Source organism: Camelus ferus, chromosome 3 (genome assembly GCF_009834535.1).
Source record: "Camelus ferus isolate YT-003-E chromosome 3, BCGSAC_Cfer_1.0, whole genome shotgun sequence".
NCBI lineage: Eukaryota > Metazoa > Chordata > Mammalia > Artiodactyla > Camelidae > Camelus > Camelus ferus.
In genome coordinates this window covers 45,633,439-45,656,462 of record NC_045698.1, presented here as the reverse complement: position 1 = coordinate 45,656,462, position 23,024 = coordinate 45,633,439, and the positions used below count along the sequence as shown (strand labels likewise).

General features: G+C 40.0%; 1 protein-coding gene across 1 annotated transcript in view; it reads right to left on the bottom strand.

Moving 5' to 3' along the window:
- PIK3R1 (phosphoinositide-3-kinase regulatory subunit 1) overlaps window positions 1–23,024 on the bottom strand; it is an 82,995-nt gene that overhangs the window by 50,383 nt on the left and 9,588 nt on the right. The window contains exon 2 of the mRNA XM_032473519.1: window positions 21,750–22,450. Coding sequence (XP_032329410.1) covers window positions 21,750–22,083 — 334 coding nt within the window. The 5' untranslated portion in view covers window positions 22,084–22,450. The remainder of the gene's footprint in view (window positions 1–21,749; window positions 22,451–23,024) is intronic.

The window sequence follows — 23,024 nt, the reverse complement described above, 5'->3', positions numbered from 1 at the left end:
CTGTTGCTGAGATCCCAGACTCCGTGGGAGGTTACCCACTCCCTCCTCCTGCTCCGACAACCTGAGGAGGGGCACTATAGCCCCAGCAACTGAGACCCCAGAGAGAGGAAAGGGCAATGATGCCTGGGAGGAGCTCATGGCAGGGGTGAAGGATGGGACCTCCTCCCATTCCCGAGGTTCGCTGTTCACATTGCTGGGATGGCACCCGGCCCACGCTCCCTGCTTCCCTCCACTAGGTTGTGAGCTTCACTGAAGGCAGTGAAGATGCCATGTTCATTATGGTGACCTCAGTGTCCAGCCCAGTACTTGGCACAAAGTAAGCACGTAATAAACGACAGGGGCGCCCAGGGAATCACCTGTGGTTCTCTAGGGGAACAACTGAAGGCCACTAGCTAGGTATTCACTTACTTATTTGAATAATAAATATTATAAACTGATAAATACCACCTGAATGTAAATGACTATATTCACTTACCCACCAAATTGTCTACCAACTGCCATCTATGTAGAATGTTCAAAGGGTGGCTTGATGGAGAAAGTATCTGTGTTAACTCTTTTCCCCAGCAGTTTCCATTCAAAGAGTACTTGAAATGCTTGGTAAGTGATGCCTATAAACACCTATTAAAATGCAGCTTTATGGGAGGTTAAATCATTATCGTGGTGGCACAGTAACAGGAGCTACAGGGATAGCAAAATTCCTAGAATGGCCTGTGGGACTAACATGTCCTCTGAAGAAAGAAACGGTTTAGTTACGAAGTTAAACTGCCTAATACAATATTCTTTACAAATGAACATGAATTTAAATAGTTCACTCATGCGTGTTTAAGTACTGGATTTTGTTAGAGGCCCTCTTAGTGCTTGGTCTGATCATTTGGGCAGCACTGAAAAAAGCCCAGTACCTCTGCTTTTATAGAAGTAACTACAAAAAGACCAAGGAGAGATACCGCTATACAGACCTGGTGGTTGAAAGGGCAGAACTGAAACAGGGATAAAGTCGGACAGCTGGAGGAAGCACAGGTCTTAGGCAGGGTGAGGTTCCCACGTGCACCTAATTCCACTCTCCTTTAATGGTAGGAACACCACCAAGTGGAGCAGGAAAATGACTCGGAATTTTTAATAATGAGTAAGCATATATTCCCTTTCCTAAAGGAAGGGACAAAAATAGTAGAGAAAGAAGGTATCATTACTGGTAAATGGGCAGGCCTTCACAGAAGGAAATTACACAGACTGATTGTGACAATGCACTTCAACTATCCTACATAAAAACGCTCCTTGCCAGTGTTCATTCACAAAGCCAACTTTTCTCCTCTAGCTCAGTTTTCCAAATTATACAGCCACACCAGGTAGAAGCCTACAGCTGACATCCATAGGAATCTGCTGGAAAATATAAACATGCTTTACTTCCTTTGGAAAACATGCCCTGATTTATTATGGCCTCACTCCAACTACTCTTCTGTTTGGTTTTTGCTCTTATTGTGCCTACTCATTTAAATGCATCAATATGTTGCTTTATAACAGCTGATATATTTTTTAACACACATATAGATGTACTATGTAAAAATTAAAGCAAATAACACATGGTTCTTCCAACTTCCCTTGTACCACCTCATCTCTAGCTGTCAGTTATTTAGTTCCCGGGGTGCGGGTGTGCTGGTAAATAAACTTTGCCAAATTAATTAACCAAATAGGTAATGCTGACAAAGGGCCTCAAGTGATTATTTGGGAAGTACCTAAGATTAAAAAAGCTTACAGTTTCAAGTATGAATAGACATGTGAGCAACAATATAGAGACACAACATAGGAGCAGTGATGGTCTTATTCTTAAATTTGTTAGGATTTATACCTTTATACACATACATACACACAGTCACAGATATAATATCTTAATATTTCAAGGGTGATTAGATATTGAGAACGTGGAGGGAAGATGGACTTAAGATAGTATACTATTAACAATTAAAAAAACACTACACTGGAGTTTTACAATTAAGTACAAGTATTTCCAATGACTGAACTTCTGTATCCATCCAAATACTGGGAAAAGAATTACTAACAAGAGCATTTTCCCAGTCTGTAACCACTTGAGACGTTTCAGCAAAAAAACCTCCAAAAAACAAAAAACAAAAACAAAAACTTTTTTTTTGATTATCAAATGCATCTTAAGGATGCTCACTGACTCTGGGGAGAGGACATCACTCGGGGCTGTGCTCTGTATAGAGCTCGTGACCTGGAAAAACAGATCCTGGCACCAAGAGGCACGAAAGGCCAATGTCACCAAGCCCATCCCATTTCAGTTGGACAGGAAATGCTGGATTTCAAAGCCTAGACTGAAGCGAAGCCCAAACTAACAACAGAGTTAGAAAAATGTTTTCAAAATTAAGCTTCCAACATCAGCCCAATTAAAAATGCACTTACTCACTTAATACTCCATGAAGTGAGAATTTTGACAGTCTTAAAAATGCGCTTGTAAAAGGGACCACGAGAGCGCGCACCTCCTCTCCTTAAGGATCTGCTAGAAGTTAAGGAGAGACTGGTGACTGCAAGGTCAAAGCACAGAAGAAAGATTCTCATCAAATCATTCGTTCTCAGACACCTCAACCAACAGCATCAACAAAGTAATTCTGTTTTGATCACACTCACCACCAGTAGAATTGGCAAACATTTTTTTTTAGTTTTAGTTCTTTTCTTTAACCAATAGGTGGCAATCTTTATCGCTAAGACTATTTAGGCAAAAAGATTGAGTTTAGATTGTTTTTTCCTCCCTCCCTTCAAAGCTCAGAATTATTTTTTTTTTTACTAATGAGCTATTTAATAAATGATTAGTAATCATAAAAGTAAAATAGCAGTAATTTACTAAGTTACTGTAATTTTGACTTTGTAAGAGAAAAAGACAACCTGAAAAATCTCAAAAAGAAACACACTAAAAGCACAATGAGGCTTTTTTTTTTTTCGGCCTAGCATGGTTTTGACAGTGTTATTACCTCCAAGTACAGCATAGAGAAAGTACACAATATATTCCTATGTCGTCTTAAAGACTCTGGAGTGGCTCTCAACCAAATGGTACAGTTAACAAACACATGCAAATGTAAAAATAATACAGGAACTAACCAGAAAACAACTTCCAGGGGACGAAACTTACTAATGCAAATAACAACACTGTCTCAAGAAACAAAGCAATATTCCAGTGGTGGGTTTTTCCTTTCTTTCTTTCTTTTTTTTTTTTTTTTTTTTGAGGCAACATATATACATAGCTGTCTGGTAAATCCACTGCCTCATTTGTTGAAACTGAAGTGAATATTTAAATTTGTGACTTATAAAGAGTATGTATCACTACTGCTGCTGTCTAACTTATGTAATTCTGCTGTAATTTAACCTCACTGCTTCTTTGGATGGCCTCAGAGAGGCTGAGAAAGGGTTCATTACTATGGAGACGAAACACTTCTTCAAATAATTTTCAACTGTTGAAATCGGCCCCCAGGTCTTTATTTCCTGTCGCTAAACATTTCAATTCCTTTCATTTTCTTCAGGTCTAAACATATCACTTAAGTCTAAGAAACTATTTTGTATGTGTGGGTGCCAAATATGTTTTCCACGTTTTTGATTGGCATCCACGAGTATTTGGTTTTCCCCCAACATTTGCTTTTTAATATTCCAATTAGTTTTTTAGGGGCTTAGTTATGATCATGATGCCTCACTGAAATCTTTGGCTTGGTAGAATGTCATTAATTCTATTTTACAGATGGGAAAACTGAAGTTAAGTATGTTCCTGTCTTTAGGTCACACAGCAAATTAGTCACAGCAATTAGGACTAACGGTTGGCCAAGGGCATTGTTCAAAGCCCCCAGATGCCCAGCCTGTGCACAAGTCCTCCCCATAAGCAATAACAATGAAGAGGACGTTGAACAGAAGTGTGATGGTTGCTTTGGTGCTCCTGTAACAGCAGTAAAAAAAACTCATTCTCCTATGCATCTTCCACAAGTCCACAAAGACCGAAACTTAGCATTTGCAAAACTCAACTATCTTAAAATAAAAAAAGAAAGAACGAAAGAAAGAACGAAAGAAAGAACGAAAAATATTTATCAGAGTTCCTAAACTTTGCAAGAGGTACAACCCCTGTTAAATATTCATTTACAATGCAATAAATAATTATGAAATAAATGAGGATTTGTTGATGTACTAAAGTAGTTCAAAATTTTCCTCCAACCTGGAGGCTGTTTTGACTAGAAAACAAGAGATAGTTAACCAGACCCATCACATATTGCACGCTATGTTCTTTTCGGATGCTGAAATGTATTTCTTCCTTTTGAAGACAGCAGCTGAGTCTCTGAGAATCTACCCGAAGCAGAGTGACTTGGATGCCTGATTTAATCCGGCAATTAACTGTGAGTCAGTTCACCCCTGTTTTGTCCCCTCAATAACAGAAATAATTCCTTGTGCCACAAGGATGCAGGGAGGTTGATAAAACTGCACACTACTTTGGAATTCTTAGGAATTGCCTGTAAAACACATGGGATGTGTTATGCCAATGGAATATTACAGAATTTTAGATGATGTTCAGTTAAAGCTACTATTTCTTACCTCTAGCCCCACTGATTGCCCTGTTAGATCTGAGAAGTTCTGAACAAGTGCATTTTTCTGTAACATACACTGTCTTACAACTATTATTAGAAAACAAAGGCAGAAAATTTAAAATTAACAATGAATCTGACCAGTCACTACTCAGGGAACAGCAGCATTAATAAACTCAGTGTGAGTTACACTTATGGTTACAGCAAAAAAAAATCCCTTCACTGCACCACAGAAATTTAGCTTATTACTTGATATAACATACGCAGTTAGAAGAAAAGTTTTCACAAGGACCACTGAGTAAGCTTAATGTTCTAATTAAAATAAATAAATCCTAACGTCTTTAATTATAACTCGTTTAGGTGAGAAACTTTCAACATATGCCTCTTGCTAAGTCCCACTGAATGAAGAACAGAATTTTCCACCTCTGTCCTGCACCCAACATGTCTCACAACTGCTACTTGCCCATTCTTTTATCTTCTACATAACTAGAAGGGAAAAAAAATCAAGTGGAATTATTCCAATTTTTAAAAGTTTTAATGAAAGATCACAAAAGCTCAGTGGTCGACAAAATTTGGTTTGCCCTGGAGAAGCCATACTGTTGCTTATATGCATCTGTCAAATCCACAAGAATGGAATCTTAGCACAGATATAATTAATGCAGCCACAGAACACTCCAAATAAATGCTTTAATTCAAACTACAGCTGTTTAATCTTCTCATTGTAAGAGACCAGAATACCTCATGCCTGATGCTAGAAGGGCAGGAAGTAAACGAGTCAAGAGAGGAAACTGAAGTTACTCAATTGTCCATGAAGCTTAAGGAACCATTTTATGAAGTTTCAATTAAATAGTCACACTGGCCCATGTGGCTGTTCAGTGGCAGCCTCTTCAGAATCTGGATCCCAAAACTAACTTGCTTCTCCCTCTGAGACACAAAGGTAACTAAGCCCTTGCTTCACGCTAAAGCCCTGGGCTGGGAGCTAGTCTTGATGTAGCTTCTTTTTGGTGAGCAAATCAAACTGCCTCTATAGCAAAAGAAAGGCTGCAACAATGGGATATGTGTGTTTATTATCGCAGTTGGTTTAGAGTTCCATCCAAACGCAGAACAGAATCTTCCATCCCTCAGTCCTGCACCCATGCAAATACACTCCTTTTAATTGTGCTTTGAGCTAATTCTTGTGTCTTCTACCTCACTGGAAGAAAAAAAAAATCAAGTCAAATTGTTTCTATTTTAAAAGGTTTTTCTGTATAAATCAAAGATCGCCAAGGATCAATGGTTAACAGAATTTTCTTCAGTGAACATTTTGGGGAAGAAAGAAAGGTACCACTATTAGTACAAATTCCTGGTGGGGCCCTGGGGTACCACTCTTATGCGCTATGAACTGACATCAGTGACCTCTGAAGACAGATGGCTACAAATTACAGAACTGCCCAGGCTCCAGAGTGAAATGATTTATTTCATTCCAGCTCCAGCGATGGGAGAACGGAACTTTCAGCTTCCTAACCCCGCCCTCTTTTATTTCACTGAAACTTCCCTTCAAAAATGTTCTAGGTTACGACCTCCATGGACGGTCCTTCCCAGAGCTCAGTTTTCTCTGAGGAAAGTCCTCTCATCTGCTTGGAGTTCGTAAGAGAGGACACTTTTTTTTTTTAAACAGGAAGCAGAACATCAAAACCTTTCAGAGTTTTGTGTGTCTAGTCATAGGAGCGGAACAAATCTTCTCTTAATCAAAATTATACTCAAGAGGCGCTGGTAGGTTTACAAGCCTATCAGAGAAGTTGAAAAATAACTCTTCTGATACCACAAACAGAAATACAAGTTACGTTTCACATAAGGGCTCAAAGTGGGCCTTCCTCTTTCATCATGGCCTTTTGTAAAAATTGCGACAGAGGACCAGTGGGAATTCTGGCAGGAAAAGTCCCATCAGAGACTGGCTTTTTGTTTAAAAAAAAAAAAAAAAAAGGCCTTGCTTATGCAGAAAATTCTTGCTTTTTCCATTATGTGGTGTCTGGGGGAGGGTGGGAAGAGGAAGGCTTCTTTCTATATCTGTAGGGCACTGTAATTTAAAATGAGTCATGAAAAACATAAATGAAAATGTTAACCTCTGAGAGAGAGGTCAGCAAATTTTATTCCCGCTTAGATCCAGTTTTCTCTGGCAAAACTTGACTAAACCCAAACCAGGGCCTTTCCCTATTGATATACTCCAACTTACCCAGAAACTGAGGGTTAAGACTGAAAAGAGACAAACTCAAGAAAGAGGACCTGTAGTTTGAGAAATCCCTGGCTAAGGCTCAGCTTTGGACTATCTGGTCAACCAGTTTACCTCCCTTTTCACAGGAGGGAATTTTCCCCAACCACACCTACAAAGGATACGGTAACTCCTAGGAGGGTGGATTTTATGTCTTAAGGTTAAGCCATACTGCAGAGGCTGATACTGGGAAAACATCTGAGGGCCTATCTGTCCCTGGAAGACCTCTCTTTCTGAGCCCCCAGCTGTGGCTCACTGGAGGTAATGCTTCAGATAAAATCATTAAATCCATCTCGATGACGTAACGAAACCACCTAGCACCCTGGGCTCTTCCTTTGGCTTCCAACATCATGACTGATAGGAACTGAAGTCTGACTGCTGTGTTCACTGGGCAAGACTCAACCAGAGGCCACATGGGAAAGTTTAAGCCCCTAATTCATGTTCTAACTTTAACTGGTATCAGGGAGAGCTGCTCTCTCCTCTGAGTAAAAATTCAACTTTTATTTAACTAATCCATTAAAACACATTCTTCCAGACTGAAACTGCTATCGAGGAGTCCTTCAAACACTGATACGGCTCTGACAGCACAATACTTTTGCGTGACTGGAATGAGGTCACTGCTTTAACCTAGGCTATTTCATATTCTTCCCTCTTTATTGCAAGATAACTGTTAAAGAAGTTCATGATTTCATACAAACTGTCTTATGTAAGTCTCTGTTTGATACATGGTTCACGGGCATGATCTTGACAGAAAAAAAATACTGGCCAATTAAGCATTTTTAATATCTGTAAGATTTTTAAATTAGTTTGAGTGTAACTGGATTATGGGGCAAAGATTGCAGAGATGTGAGACTATATCTAAAAGTGTACAGTTTATAGGCCACAGCTTCCTAATACTTATTTAATATTTTGCTTTCACAACCTGTGGTTGCTTTACTATGACATGACCTCTGGAAAAGTTAATCCCCCTAGAAGTTCTTTCCTCCCCCATTGCACTGTGAGGATGGCACAGTGTGGTGCTGGAAGACACACATCATCCACTCAGAGAGTCTGCGTGCAAGTCTCAGCTGCCCACCATCTACTAGTGTTTGCCTCTGAGGAGGTTTTTTTTAACCCCCTAAGTCTCACCGTGTAAATAGCACTAAGCAAGATAATGCAGGTGGAGCACAGAGCAAACACGCATACGTGGCAGTAAACATATCGATGATCATGTGGAAGAAACTGCAAATTTTCCGTCTCAGAGGTAAAACATTTCATCTGACAAGTATGTAAGAAAAAGGCAGCATTCAAATGCAATGAACTAAAAAGAATAATTTTTAAAAATTGCAAATACCACCTTTTTAGCAAATCAAAAATTCATGAAATCATTCGGCTACACGCCCGTAAATGAAAGGTCCAGAATAAGGTAACAAAATTCATCCGAGCCTATGCTACATTTGCCTAAAACATTCAATATCAACTCCGTGAGCTGGATTTCTGGGAAAAGGCTAACACCAATCAGTAACGGTCTCTTCAACTCCTATAAACAAAAGATTTTCATTTTAAGAAAGTTTAATTACTCTATTAATCTCCACCCTCTCCATTTCCTTTTCTTAGGAAATTATACATTAAATGTCAGACAACATAATCTAAAGACTACTAACTACATTTGCTAGGATATAAAGTTTAGAACATTTCCGAGTTAACTAAGTAGCACTTGGCACTGGCGAAAAAGATGGCCCACTGAATCAAGGACTCTTGAGTGAAAGCCCTGGCTGTATTTGCAATGTGTTCTAGAAAATGGATTGAGCGGGGTCTGCCTGAGAGGTGCGAGGGACATCGGCTTTGCATTTTGGAAAAAGCATCTTTGTGAAACTGACCCATGTTTCTAGAGTATATAAAAAGCAACTAGCCTCACAGCTAGACAATAACAAAACCGCCTCGCCCTCAAAAAATTTTTTTTCATTCTTATAATTGAAGAATATAAATTACTCAAAATATTAAAGAGATGTATTAACTAGGCTGGAATTCACCAAAAGCAGCTAAGGGAATGAAAATAGTTAACTGGCGACAACTTGCTTCTGTGACCGCACTGCCAGCAGATAAGCAGAGGTCTCAATCCGCTGCACAGACTCAGGAAGCCAGCAAAGAAAACAACAGTAAACATTTCGTGCATCTTGGAAAACTTCTCCTTAACTCAGGCCAAAGTTAGATGATTCTAATCACAGAAGAGCTGGATAGATGTGGTCTGACAAGAAATGGAGTTTTAACCTAAACAACTGTAAATTTTATGCTCCAATGTGTTTAAACTTCCTCTAAATGTTAAAGCTGACCAGGTTTCTCAAGTTTCCCTTCAGGGGAAGATTAGACCACAAATGACAGTTACAATATAACTGTACATGTAACTACAAACAGTGATGGCTAGGAAAGTAGCGAGTTAGAGCAAGCTCTCAATCCTTCACAGCCCAGCTTAAAGAGCAAATTCAGTTATATTTGCATAATTCACCCATCAGTGACTTTTCTATATCACCTTACATACTGTACTATCAGATAGGTGTTTACATATAAATGTGTTTATATATAATACGTTATGCTTATATATTAATGCCATGCCATTTAATAAATTTAGAACTTTTTATATACACATAACATTTTGAGAAGCACTTGCCAGTTAAGGGCCAACTCGATGGTTAATATTTTAACCATTTAATAAGCCCCAAAGCTTCCAGCCTGCCAAGAGAAGGAACTATCCCTTAAAACTAATCACCTCTTCCCAGCCTGTTCTGATGAGGTCCTTTTGCTGGAAGCAAGAGTAACTCACAAACCTGTTTTATTCTCTTTAGATTTCCTTGGGTCTATTGCCTGAGAGTGAAAAAATCTGGTATGTTTAACTCACTTTTTTCGTATCAGGCCAGGTCACAGGTCACTGGTAAACCAGGGGACCGCTTGCCCTCTCAGCTGATGACTGTGGCCAGAAATACAGGAGTGTCACACAGCATGAGCATGACCACCCAAGGGCCCTTTCACTCTATCACACAGATGCTTAAGAACACTGGGTCAAAAGTCACATGGGTTGGGGTCAAACCCCAGCTCCTACACAAGCTGTGTGATGAGAGGCCATCATTTAACTAAGCTTTAGTTTCTTTATCTTCACAACAGGAATAATAATAAGGCCAGTGACAGAGTTCTAATGAAAAGTAACAAGTTCATGTAGCAAAATGCTAGCAAAGCACCTGGCAAAAGGAATATCTGTTGACCATACAAACACAGACAGATACAAATTCATCTTTCTGTTTATGTATGTACATATATATGTTTTGATATATGTATTTCTTTAAATTTTCATATACAGCATTTTTCTCATGTCAGTAATATTTTTACCCTCTGTTGCCTATTTTTTGGAATAGATTTTGTATTTCCCAGTATGTGGAAAATACATACCTTACAGTTTTATTCTTCTGGTAATTATTCTTTAAGTCAATGAAAACAGATTAGTTTTCAATCTATACCTTTCTGATTTTAAAGCTTAACAGTGAAAAGGCAGCTCTGATGTTCGCCCATGATGACATGAGCAGTTTCATAGATCTTCCTGGGCTCTTACCAGAGAGTGTGACAGCTCTTCCCACATGATGTATAAGGAAGAAGCACATTAAGTTCCCCAGTCTCCACCTTTTTTTCTCCAAACTATCTACTACTTTCTGGCACTTAATGCTACAAAAGAGAAGGAAACTTGAATTTTGTTCATTGGTAGTTAATAATATATTTTGGCAAGACATTTAACAGTAATCTTACAATTAAAAAACAAAAATCAGCCCAACACATCTGGAGGTGGCCTTTCACTGATTTCATAGAAACAATGCGGAGGACACTTTCAAATCTGCACAAAATGCATACAAACTTATTTTTATTCAGTTTGCTCTTTTTCATCTGATATATGATTTATTTCCCATTTATCAACACTTAAAATCTCCATGTTTTATCTTCTTGCTATATATCTATAATCTTCTCCTTCATTTCTATCTCTCCTTTCTTGGGACTCTGGAAGAGCTTTATTTGAGCTTCCCCTCCATAACATTAATTTTATTTTCAGCTGTGTTAATTCTGCTTTTTATTGCCTCTCATATGGATTTTAATGTGCTATATTACATTCTTAATTTCTTTACAATCTTTTTCTTTTTTTATGGTTTCAATTCCACTTTATCCCATCTTATTGTCTTTTCAGCTCATAATCATCCAACTGCCTTCTGCCCCTCTTTCATTTGGGCCATTGTTGGAGGTCTGCACTTCCTTAAAATCTTCAATGTGATCTCTCCTTTCCTTTATCCAGCAACGCTTTTTAGTAGGCTCAGCTATATTTTTCCTGTTTACTGATCACTTAACAAGGAGAGATCTACCCAGACCTGGTGTTTGCTCTGAGCTACTCCTGGTCGATCTGGGCACTGGCTTCAGATCTAGAGGTGGTTGGCAGGTCAAGATGAATAGTTTCCAGGCCATTTCCCAACGTGGTTTCATTTCAGTGTAGTTTTGTTGAAAGAAAACCTCCTTCTACCTTTACTGCTTGGCTTTCTGAGGCTTGGAATGATGAAGGACACAAACAATACTTAAATTCTCAGTAAACACAGGTCTTTCTAAACTCTACACAGCCCCCCTTCCCAACACTTCACTTTTGTGCAGTAAGTTTCTCAGGATGTAACAGTAACACGGCCCCTATCCAACCATCCTTGTTCTGCCTGGTTACTTTCTGAGTTAGGACCTTTCACTGAATAAAAGGCATGAGCGGAGGGGGGGGGGGTAGAAAGAGGAAGGGAAGAACATTCTGGGGACAGCTGCCTATGATCTTCCTGAATTATAAGCAGAGCTGGGGAGGACGCGGCTCTGCCTACCTATTTTTAGGTGGTCAGAACTTACTCTGCTTATGGTTTTAAACCTAGTTCCGTCAGGTTCACAGTAGACATTCCCCCTGCTGGTTCTAGTTTTAATATCTGTTTAGAATGTAAGGGCTTTTCTATCTTCTCAGAGACTCCAGGGGGAAGTCTAAAGAGGCTGGGTCAGGCAGAGACCTTTTTAAATCAGCAAACTTTTAAATAAGTTTCTCTAACTGAAAAAAAAAAAAAAAAAAAAAAAAAAAAAGGGAAAAAAAAAAAAAAAGCATCCAAGAAGTTTTGCTGGCATCATGGCCTTTGAGAGCCTCTCTCTATGCAATGTCACAGTGTCCTTTTAAATTAAACACCAAGACATAAAATTCACCTGCGCGCCTTTCTCTTGCCCTCATCCACCCTCTTGTCCATGGAATTCAGGTAACAGAAACACAATGTTTATGTTATAAACTTGGCAGTGACTAACTTTCCCAAGAAATAAAGTTTGACATTCAAAGGTATTTTGTCATTTAGCCAGACTTTTAAAATGGCGTTTACTGCTAACTTTGATGGAACTCAGGTACAAGACTTTGGATTCATGTGAGTCCATTTGAGATTTCTGGTACTTAGGGATCTGAAGCAGCTTTTATCCACGTGCCCAAACACAGTTGTCATGCTGGATGCCCTCAGCTTCCGGCTTTTAAGAAGCAGGTCATAACCAGTCTATGCTCAACTTTAACCAAACTGATATAATTATGAGTCAGAAATAAGAAAATGTGAAGCTTAGGGGAACACTGGAAGCTTAGGGGAACACTGTTCTTCAAAAGGAACAGAAATGGAAGGAAAATCCTTTGTCAATGGTACGTAACTTTTGAGTATCTGATCAAGGAATATTTCTGCTGAGAAAAACCACACATACACACATACAGCCCCCCCACACTTCGTCTCAGTTTCATGGCCTTATCAGTCTCTGTAACTCAGCACTTTCATACATTTAGCAGACACAAGAAAATGCAGTTAAGGTGTAGGTAAGACAAGGTAATTGGTGTGGCTGTATGAATGTTAATGGCCAATGAAACTTAACAGGTAAAAGAGACATAATTACAGACCACCCAAAAAGCAGAAAATAGCTGGTTTCTTCCATTATTGATAAACTCACAAAGGACTGCTTAACAAGACCCACACAACAGCCAGCTGGAGTGCTCTGGAACCCTCGGAATGCTCCTTCTATGGAGCCCCCTTCTTTTTAAATATTTACACGATCATTTGGCTTCTTAATCTGGAAAATGGTTATAATAATGCTATATTTGCAAAGTGGCTGTAAGGATCCAATGAAAAATGTCTATAAAATGCTTGGCAAACAGTAAGTCTGCAAACTTTTTATGGTGTATTTTGAAAAAGGCATTTTCAATATTTAAATAGACCCAAGGGGAAACATGGGACAATGACTCTAACATATACTTTGATATGTTCTACCCCAATTCATTAAATTTCATTCCTCAGTACTCAATAGATATTATTTAGCAATAAAATCATCTTATTCTAACCTCTCTGAACCTCTCTCCTTTAAAAATGGAAAATTGACTTTTTGCTATCTGAAAAAAACATAGTAAGATTTAAGTTAGAAATGTGAAATACTCTGAAATTATAAATAATGATACAAAATCTCAAATACGTTTCTGTAGTTAAGACACAGAGATAGCAAGAGATATTTCAAATGAGCTGCTTACTGATAAAGTAACATTCTTAAACATTAGAAATTATTTCTAAAAAAGGACAAAAATAAAACCAGCAGTATTTAATGCAGATTCACAATAGGCGATCTTACTAACAACCTCAAGTCATTCTGAAACCTTCATTTTTTAAAACCCAGTAGCAGGCTGGAAGCCTCGCGGTGGCCGTGGCACCACATGCAGTCAGAGGGCACGGAGGCAGTTTTCCTCCTCAGGGTAAAGTCTGGAAGATGACAATGACAACTCAACAGTCCCTCTGGCTTTACAGTGCAGGCTCACCCAATGACTATGCTAATGTGTTACCGCTTGGGTACATATTTTAATACTTCTATCACATAAATATGAAGAGGTCAGAATAAACAAATCCTTATAACCTGAATCGACAAATGTTATAAACATCACCCTCTACCTGTAGCCTTGGAAAATTTAACAAACAACCCACCAGACAAATCCCTTGGAACTCGGAGCACAGATCACGTCAACAAATTTAATTATGCTGCACAGATAACAGTACAGGGGAGGCATCCATGAATGCCTTTTAATTCACTGATTAACTCCAAAGGGTAAAATGCGAAGAGTCTCAAATCAACTTAGATGTCAGCAATTGCTGAGTGCCCACCAAAGGAGGGAGAGCGTGAATTCTCGCTGTTGAAACAGATCTTAAAATCATATAGTATGTAGATCTGCAAAAACTTTGGACCAATTTGGCACTTTATGTAGCAATAATCCCATGGGCCAACCTCCAGTCAGGTTTTGCGACGAGGTCATGTGAGCACACCTGCCCAACCATCCTTGCTTGTTTCTCTTCCCTAAGCCCCTTCATTATTTCCCCTTCATGCTTCTGGGCTGTATTACTGGAGAAACACTACTAGTGAGAAATTGTATTTTCTGAGTTTTGTTTCTCCAACAACTCTTATGAGCAGGACTGGAGAAACTTTTATTGATCAAGTGTCAGTAAGAGGTTAAAATAAAAATACAGCCAAAACTCAGAAGACACAGTATCTACTTATTTAAAATTAGAGAATACTGGAATTAGGAGAGTTATGGAATTTACAGAAAGCAGAGTGGAATTTCTGATTCAAATAATATACCACAGAGATTTCTATTTCACTTATGCTTGTATCTTTACCATCTTGGACATGAGGTCTGATCATCAAATTACAGTCTCCCACAATACAGTGTAATAAACTCACAGTGGGAACTTCAATACACATCAAATTTTGACAGGACAGGAGAATCCCCAGGCACTGCACAACACAGGCTACCAACTGAGAATAGATCAACAGATGAATACAAACACCCCCAAGCAAGAACCAGAGCAGAGAAGGTATTCCTGCCATGCTTCAGGTAGCAGAAAGCCACTGGGAGAGAGTTCTGCATATAAAATTAAACAGAAAGATCTGCTACTCGCCTGTTTTGTCTTAATTGCAGAGTTATATTTTATCAGAACACTTAAAAAATGTATAGTATGTGGAATTATCATAGCAAAAACAATGTATCACGGGTCTTTAACATAAATTAGTAAGTAGGAACAATACATAAAATTTTTTAAAGTACACAATATAAAGTATTCTGATGACATTTCATTAACCTGACATTTTAGGGAAACTGTACCCAAGTAATTAAAATAAAGCCAATTTTTACTTCACTTTGACCTCCTCTATTTAAGATTCATTTCACCAAAAGCCTAAAACACTGGTTTGATATTGAATGCTATAAACTCAATCAAGCCCTCATAAAATAAGATATCATCCATCATGAAATTATGCTTCTTGTTTCTAGCTAACATACCAACTTATTATCTATTTTAGTCATCAAACCAATTTTACATCCTTCTTCAGGGAAATCTGCTAGCAACAAAGACACAAATATGCCACGGCCAGCTACACTGCTAACATCTGTTTTCCTTTACTACGAAAAACATGGATATGTGAAGGGCATCTTATACTGGTGTTCTTATTTGCCAGAGGTACCAAATTTTCCCTCTTCTGGAAGCTACGTAGCATATGTAAGGCACCATTTGTTGTTAAATTTCAGAATTCTAAATGTCTATTTTCTCAAACTTTGACTCACTGAAGAAGTGCTTATTAATCAGAATTTTGCCTGTTTTAGACAAAGATGTATTCACCTAGAAACCAGAAAAGGCTGACATCAAAGTTATCAAAGGATCTATTTACAATGAAGTTGAAAAGTGAAGAGAGAGACACTTTTAGCATATAAAGTTCTACCTTAATGACAAAGAAAATTGTATTAGAACATCACATTAGCTCAGTTGCTAGCAAACAAAATAGACTCTCTTCACTTAACAGCTCCTGTGTGAACCAGAGGTGTTGAGGGCTTTATTTATTAGGTTGTACAGATGTGAACATTGGACCCCTTACCAATTTTGAAAAAAGAACACAGAATGAAATCTCTAAAGCTAGAAGCCTTAATGAAAGCCACTGATCATGTATCTCACTTAAAAAAAAATGCATATCACAGCTGGGATTTGAAATGACACAGACCATGTTAGACTGGCAGAAAGCTTTTCCTCAAATATCTTATCTGTAACCCTGAACTTAGCTGTCACCACAGCTCCAGGAAAGAGAGAATGAAGTCCTTCCTTTCAAGTAACAGACCGGAGGGAGGAAGGAGGAGGCCCTTCTCCCTGGGAGATGAAGGGGCTTCCTGCTCCCCCCTCTCCTGGGTGGCCTGTCAATTCCTGGCGGCTGGGCCAGCTCAGCGCAGAAGCAACAAAGGTGAGAATCCTTTCTCTTCTTGACAATTTCCCTTTCAAGTAACTGTAGATGTGGAAATCATTCACTAGGGTTACCTTCCTTTCTCACATTTCTGGGGCAAAAAAAAATTTAAATTTTAAATTAACAGGACTAACGTCTTAAAAACCAAGAATTTAGTAAGAAGAAAAGAAATGCTGGTGCTCCTGAAAGGGAGAACTCTGTTATAGTACATAACTTAATGCATGAGTAACCGATTCTGTCATGAGAGTGGTGACAATTTTATCAAAAACTATGATCACCTTTGTTTTTTCGAGGCCAACTCTTCAATCAATTATACTGATGACATCTTTCCAAAATCTTTTTCACTTCCTACTATAACACAAAGGGCAAACAGTTCAATTTTTACACCTGGGTAAAAATCTCTGATTTTCGGATTCAGTTTTCTGGTTGTTCAGAAGTTAAAGACAGGACTCAAAGGCCCTGATCTTCAAATATCCTCTGACCAGGATATTTGATATTTTCTCCCAAAAGCAGCGTGATAGATGAACAATGGGTCGTCAGCACCAAAGTCAGAGATCTTACCCTAATCATTCAAGGGCATTAACCACACAGTCCCCCACTTCCCAGCACAGTCTCACTTAAGCAGGAGGGAAGGTGAGGAAAGTTATGACAAGGCAGGTTCTGAACTAAAATAGAATTCATAAAGGCAGGAGTATGTGAAGCAAAGCAAACTACTTCCACAGGTATCATGACTGCACGTAACAGTGTGCGTTACAACCACAGGGCTCAGTGAAGGCATGTGATTTGGGATCAGGTTGCTATCTTCTGGGACCTCTGTACAGTGCAGTCAATTTCTGTGATTTATTACACCCTTGCTCTCTAGACGGAGCAACAACCGTGGAGGGACACTCAAATGCTGAGTGTGAAAAATGGAAAAAATAATGGCTGGGGAAACCATGAAAGCAAACACAAGTTGCAGGCGTTTTTCTTTTTCTGTTTAGAAAGATTTTTTATCAAAACTTAAAATAGGCCACACCAAGTGTGTGCTTATTGTTTAATATGTGGAACCAGTTGGGACCCCTTGTCAAAGAGTCCAAAGTGGAGCTGGGGGAGGGGTGTGTGGACGGGGGCTAGAAGTGGGTATGAACTCAGATTTCTAAGTGAGCTTTCAACTTAGCAGATTTCAACATCCTACACAAACTAACGTGATCGCAGTCTCACTAATCTAAATATTCAGGATGAGCGTGCCTTTAATTAAAGGATCTCAAAACACTGTCTCAAGAAATCTCCCCACTGGACAGCTTACTTATGAAAGACAGGAATACATTCTCATTCCCTTATCCCTAAGTCCCCACTTCCATCAACTCATTACCCTGTGTCAGGGGGAAGTACGGAAGCAACGGCTGAGCAGGGCTGTGCGTGCGGAACGGGATGCTGGCGTGTGACCAGCCTGACAGAGCTGGAGGATGGCCTTTCAGAGCACAGAACACCCAGTGACCGGCAGGAGATTGTTTTTTCAAGTGGGATCCTATTAAACTCAGAACAGTTACGAAATGTAAGGCAAAGAAAACAAAGCTGTTTCTGTATTCATTTTATTCCAAAGGACCTATGTCTTAGGTGAAAGTTATGAGCAACCAAGTTAAACTCTACCCACACCTGTATTTTAAGGTCTCAGTTTAACTGGTCAGCATTTAACTAGATGTGAGCTACTAGTGTGTGAAGTGTGATGGATTTGTTCCCAACTCTTACATCTCTCCACTCTCGACTTTCGTCCTTCAGCCCCTTTCTGACTTCCATATTCTTGGGTTTATATGTGGTTTCTCAGTTAATACAGAGCTAAAAGCTCTTATTTTTCTTATGTTTTTAAATGCTTAGGTCTGTCTAGATGTTAGGGTGAAAATTCATTTGATGGAAATACTTGTGTAAAGACCCAGTTGCTCCTCTGGAGCTTTATGTTCAAGAATGATTAATCTGTGTAATAAACTGATTACTATCGTCATTACCAAAAACAAACAAACAAACAAACAAAAAAACACCCTTGCACCAGACATGGAAGAGGTTCTCCCCAAAGGTAAACTGTGGCTTTACTGGGTTGTGGGACAATGAAATGTGATGCTCAGATCGGCAGTTTTAGCTTCCACGCAGAGAGGAGATAAAAGGGGGAGAGAGAGCATCAAATCTGTGTCCGAGGACACTTGCTGATCTTGACACATGTTCTGGTCATTTTGCTTAAGTGGCCAATGGAACGCGCTCAGCTCAACAAGCTTTCCCACTAGCAGAACTACCAGTCCTAGGAAATGGGGTGGAAAATAACAGTTTTTGGAGACATAGCCTGCAACGATCAAGGCCAAGGCTGCAAGACTCCTCAGACGTAAATGATGTGAGTAACAAACCATGATTTCCAAAACGAGAATGGGCTGTTAACAGCCTTGTGTGCCTGCACGTGCCACACAGAGCACATGGCGCATTTCCAAAGTCACATGGGATGGGGAAGAGCTAGGTGACGGGTTTCAACAGCAAGCATTTGCTCACTTGCTGAGAACCAGCTGCACTGTTCTAGATACTTGGGACAACGGCATGACATCCAAGGCCCCTGCCTTCACAGAGCCTACAATCTACCAGAGGGAACAGACAATAAACAATGTGGTAGGTAAATTCTACAGTAGGCTAGATAATAAATGCTTTGCAAAAGCAGAGGGGCAGATTGCCATGTGAAATGTGGTGAACAGAGCCAGCCTCCTTCAGAAGAAAGCTTTAAGCAAAGAGTTGAGAGTGGGTCAGCCAAGAGGATGGCTGAGAAGAGCTGTCGGAGCAGAGTTGGGGAAGAACAGCCCCAAGGAGGGGCAGGAGAGGGGACCAGAGGGCACATCAGCCATCTCTCTTGGTCCTGAGTTCATCTTCCATCCCGGCTTTCTAGCACGGAACTAGGGTTCAGTTCGTATCTACTGAAAGATTTCAATTCCAAGAAACACAAGATTATCCAACATACAAATTCAATCCAAACAATAGGCCAGGGTTTCATAAGAAAACTGTATGCAAGATGGCTTGGTGGAAAGTACATCTTCCTGAAAGACGGTGTACATCAGATCTTCAAATGGGCTTTTGACTCTCTTTCCTCCCAAAAGTTAAATCTTATTTCCAGGAACATACAAGAAACATAGAAAGGTGGGTTCTACTATCTAAATGAGAACTCCTCACACAGAGTCTACTTGCGGCCAGGGTTTAAGGGCAACTTTCTTTCACAAAGAGAGAAGGTGGTGTGAGCAGCGTGAAGGCAGGCCGTGTTACCCCACGTGCATTGTGGGGTGCGCCCACCACCCATGTGGTACGCCCTCCACAACAGGAGCCTGCGTGTGGGCCTTCGACCGCAGGGGTACCTTCTCAAGAAAATACAGTCAAACACGAAAAACAGGCTGAGTCAGTGGAGGGAGTCAACAGAAAAGAAGGCCAAATAATTCAATTACAGTAAGAAGAGAAAAGGACTATTCTTTCTCACCTTCACACAATTTGTCACTGCAAATGCTTTTCAATTAAATACACCCTTAGGCAAAAGAAATCAAAGTCCCATAGGTTCCAATAAATAAATCTGTCCTTAGAACTACTTTCCCTGTCAATCTGACATGCAACTAGCAGGGACTACTGAATCCTCATTTCATGGGAATCGTGTTTCAATGAGAGCACAATATTCACATTTCCAGAAAATCTAATGTTTAGGACTTTACTCCCCACCCAACCCCCCATACTGCCTTTTCAGCCTCTCAGTTATTCCTAATTTCTCATTTATATTCAGGCCTGCTCTAATACTTAATGCCCATTTTCATGGGCCTCTTAAATTGTTAAAATATTTCATTTTACTTGAACTTTCTACATATTAAAAAAAAAAAAAAAGAAAAAGCTATTAAAAATCTCAATCGTTACCACATTACATGAGAAAGAAAGCATTATAAAATAGTTTAGAACCTAAAAAGAGAAACTCACTTTTAGGGGAAGACTTGCTTTTCTGTATACGATAACCAAATGAAGTTACACCTGACAGCAGCAGGTATCAAACACAGTTTTGTTTAGACATTATTTTTACAAAATCTTTTTGTCACTAATCTTGACAAGGTGACCCCTTCCCATCTTTTAAATAACCTTTTCTAATCCAACTCAGATACTTCTATGATCCTATTAATCTTTAGTATTTTGGGAGAAATAATATCAGTTTTCCTTTTGAACTAGCCTACTTACAAGGAAGTATATCTAACTTACATCAAAAGTCAAATTAAAAATATGTAGTTTGGTGGGGAAAAAACAATTACGTATATACCTTCCCTCTGCTGAATGATACTATGCAAGAAACACAATGGTTGACAAAATTATACGTGTGTGTATATGTTTCTGCATATATATGTGCAGAGTCAAGGTTTTTTGATTCATCTGGAAAGAAAAATTAATTTTTGCTTTTGAACTGCACAGTGAAACATACCATTTGGACATGAATTCCAAAGTATGGTGTAGTGTTTATAAAACAAGTATTCCTTTTGGATCGGGAGTGGGAGGGAAAATGTACTTCCCTTCAAGTATCCTCAGTGAGTTTTTGACTTTTATAAAATACTCCCAATTCTATTATGACCCAATGTTAAAAGGCAGCTATTTACTCTCATTCTCCTTCTTTATTCCTGGTACCTTATGCATTTGTGCGAGGCCAAGCCAACGCTGGAGAAGACACAATAGTACCAGGACGTCTTCCAGAAACACTGTGATGCCACGGTCAGTTCTACTCGACACAGAACCACTGCAGTTGAGTCCACCCCTTGGAAACACATCTTTCCAGACCTTTCTCGGTCTTTGGGAAAAAAAGATGATCCAGGGAGAACAATGCTTGAGATTCAATAGTGAGGAGATGAACTAGCCCACAGAGCTGTTAACAGCAAAGCTGAGCAAAAGGCTTGCCTCTCTGTGAAACAGAACAGAAGAAACACCTCAAGCTCAAGTGGGGACCATCTCCACCGAATGAGGAGAGGGTTTTGGATCAAGGTGATTTCTGTTTGAAAAAAAGTATTCAGTGATTTCTTCGCTGTTGTGTTTTAGCACACTGTTGGCATTAATGCTACATATGACACTGCCCAGGAAGGAAGAGGATTCCCTGTGCGTCTGCACTAATGACAGGATTGGGTTTCAGCTGCAGCCAGTGTTCCTGGAGAGGAACTAAGAGGTAGACACCGGGTTGTAAAAAGAATGGCTTCTTCACTGACTTCTGTGGTCACCTTATTACTCTCTACATTTTCCATGCAGATCACATTAATATAAAACATATTTATATTAGACCTTCCTTCTACTTTCCTAAAATTACTTAGATATATAATACCAATTACAAGAATAAGAATGCAACAGGTGTTCAATAGCAACTCTAATAATAGTGTTTAGAGGCACTCACTAAACAGGTTCTCAGATATCATCTCCCTATTTTTATAACAATTCTCCACCCCACCAACATGAAATTCTAGCCAAGGAATGAATGACCAAACTTTCATGCCCCATAAGTAAAATTCAGGTCAAGTTGCCAAAACAACTTCAGCCCGGAGCATTTCAGCCCAACCCAACCCAAGACTTTTCCTGTTAAAAAACACAGATGAGTCATTAAGCAATCACTCATCAATACTGACCGTGTTGCTCGCTGTCTGCTTCAGTTTTTGAAGAACTTGGTGCGACAGGAAGGGGTCGAGGCGGCCGGGGCTTTGGTGTGGGAGGTGAGATTCTTTTCCTTCCAATATATTCAACGTAAGTTCCTGGAAAGTCGCCTCTCTCCCCTGTGGTTTCATTATAACCATTTAACCAGCCAATTTCTTCAGGCCTGGCTTCCTGTCCATCACTGAATCCGAGAGCGACTAAGGATCCTTTATTGACAGTCAATATGTCACCCAAGTGCAGGTCAATGTCCTCTTCCCGCTCCTTTTTATAGTCATACAGCGCTCGGTACTGGTATCCCTCGGCACTCATGACTGCAGGCCGGGGACCATGCGACGCTGAGTCTAACTCTACGTTTCTATGGACGATGAACTCAGAGAGGGTGTTAAGATTCCTAATGTGTGTCCAGCAGAGGACGAAGGATAATTCTCCAAAGGTTTAAGAGGAGAGGTGATTGGCCATCCGGCCGTCCATCTGTCCTCCATCAATGGTGTAACCCGAGTCAGGGCTCCACTTCCTCTGCGGGCTGCAGTCCTCCCACTGGCTTCCTTTTCAGCGACTTGTCAACACGCTGACTCCAGGCTGACTCTCACAGCGAGGCCCGATCCTTTCTGACACTCTTGTCACACCATCCATCTGTCGTCTAATGTGACTGTGGCACGCCACACACAAGCTTCACCTACAAAAGGGGAAAACAGGACTTATGAATGAACAGCACACTTGGCCATCTGTGTGAATCTGAATTCCTACTGCCATTCAACAAGGACTTAATCAATCTGGCAGATGGACACAGGCCGGCAGACTTTTGCTTGACTCAGTATACACAACAAAGATTAATGTGGCAGGCAGGCCCCGCCTTCTAAGAAGGCTCCGAGAGGGGTGGGAGGGGTGCTGGTGTGTCTCAGAGATAAGATGGGAATCATAACACTAGGGAAATGCCATAAGAGAGAGAGAAGAAACTCCAGGGAGTTCAGATGAGGGACAGACCACACCTGATTGCTGGCATCTGAAGACAGAAGAGAATGTGTGGCATGATCTTAGGTACAGATGTGACAGAACACACGTCATATTCTGGGAATAGCCGGAACAGGCAGTCCAGGATATCTGAAGCCAGAGAGGGAGTGTTGGATCCAGGTGAGAAAGGTGAGCAAAGCTTGGACGACACCTTTGTGCGCCTGTGAGCAATGCCGTCTCCAGCAGGGAGCTGCGGAGGGGCTTGGGGGAAGGGGAGTGGCAGGATGAGAGGTGTGCCT